The 1,104-nt window shown below is 45.5% G+C and overlaps 1 protein-coding gene across 1 annotated transcript in view; it reads right to left on the bottom strand.

The window, feature by feature from the left end:
• Positions 1 to 724, bottom strand: part of LOC102198149 (diamine acetyltransferase 2-like) — a 3,835-nt gene extending 3,111 nt beyond the window's left edge. The window contains exons 1-2 of the mRNA XM_005754533.1: positions 548 to 724; positions 270 to 321 (exon numbers count right to left, since the gene is read on the bottom strand). Coding sequence (XP_005754590.1) covers positions 270 to 321; positions 548 to 610 — 115 coding nt within the window. The 5' untranslated portion in view covers positions 611 to 724. The remainder of the gene's footprint in view (positions 1 to 269; positions 322 to 547) is intronic.
• Positions 725 to 1,104: the final 380 nt, after the last annotated feature.

Here is a 1,104-nt window from a genome sequence, read left to right as displayed (position 1 = left end):
GTCCTGTGGAGGTGGCTCTTCTGTGTTGTGCCATGCGCTTGTGAAGTGGCTGTTTGGTCTCTCCGATGTAGAGGTCTGAGCATTCCTCGCTGCAGGAATGCCCAGACCTCTGACTACGATGACCTGGATGACTGAGAACCTTCACAGACATAAAGAATAAACTGTGCACCTCCAAAAATATCACCTTGGATTTAATCGTTTTATAAATATTATAAAAAAATACCCTGAAAGTCAAGGCAGAGAACTTGAGACATGACTACATACACTACCTTTCTGGGTGACTTTCACGTGGTCTGACACTTTCTCATATTCTGCCAGCTCCTGGAGAAAAACAAACAAAGCATGAGCTCATCGTTCATAACGAGCTCTCTAACATTTATTAGCCTGTTTGCACTGAAACTAAAGAGCAAAGCGAGCACATCGCATCTGAACCATGTAATAATGACAGCAGCAGCAGAGAGGTTGATGGATGTCAGCCTGACGGTCGATGCATGTCACTAAATGTCTTACACACACAGCTGGACTGCGCGCGCACGTTTCCGCTCACCATGATCATGCGCGCGATGTCCTTGCAGTCGTCCAGGTTGGCTGCACGGATTGAGAAGTCCATGCTGAGTAGATGTGGTGATGATCGGTCGTGATCTCAGAGCTGGACAGCCGCGTTTCCTTCAACTTCTTCTTCTTCTTTGGGATTTAAAAGCAGTTGGCATCCGTCTCCATTGCATTACCGCCCCCTGTCACATGTACTGCACTACTCTGTCTTTGCCAGTTTTTTTCTTTACTGGATTTCCCTGCTAACGCATCTGCTTTCTGATTCCCCAGAATCCCTGTGAGAGCTGATGCCACATGAACACGATTTTTATCCACTGACGTTTATCCACTAATTAACTGTGAACTGACTGACAACATGGCATAAACTAAAAACCAGCTGTCCCCAAAAAGCTTGCCTGCCATCATTTCCTCTTCCTAATCTAGCTAGCAAAATGGTACATTGCCTAAAATCATGTACACTGAGAAGATTTTTTATGTATACCAACCGGATTCCTGGGAATAGCCTCAGTGACTCCTGTCAAATGACTCCTGTTGTGGCTCTTTCGAATCATC

This window comes from Pundamilia nyererei, unplaced genomic scaffold, assembly GCF_000239375.1.
Source record: "Pundamilia nyererei isolate P.nyererei 1_Seehausen unplaced genomic scaffold, PunNye1.0 scaffold00583, whole genome shotgun sequence".
Taxonomy (NCBI): Eukaryota; Metazoa; Chordata; class Actinopteri; order Cichliformes; family Cichlidae; genus Pundamilia; species Pundamilia nyererei.
Note: the sequence above shows the minus strand (reverse complement) of the source record. Positions and strands in the feature narration are given on the sequence as shown.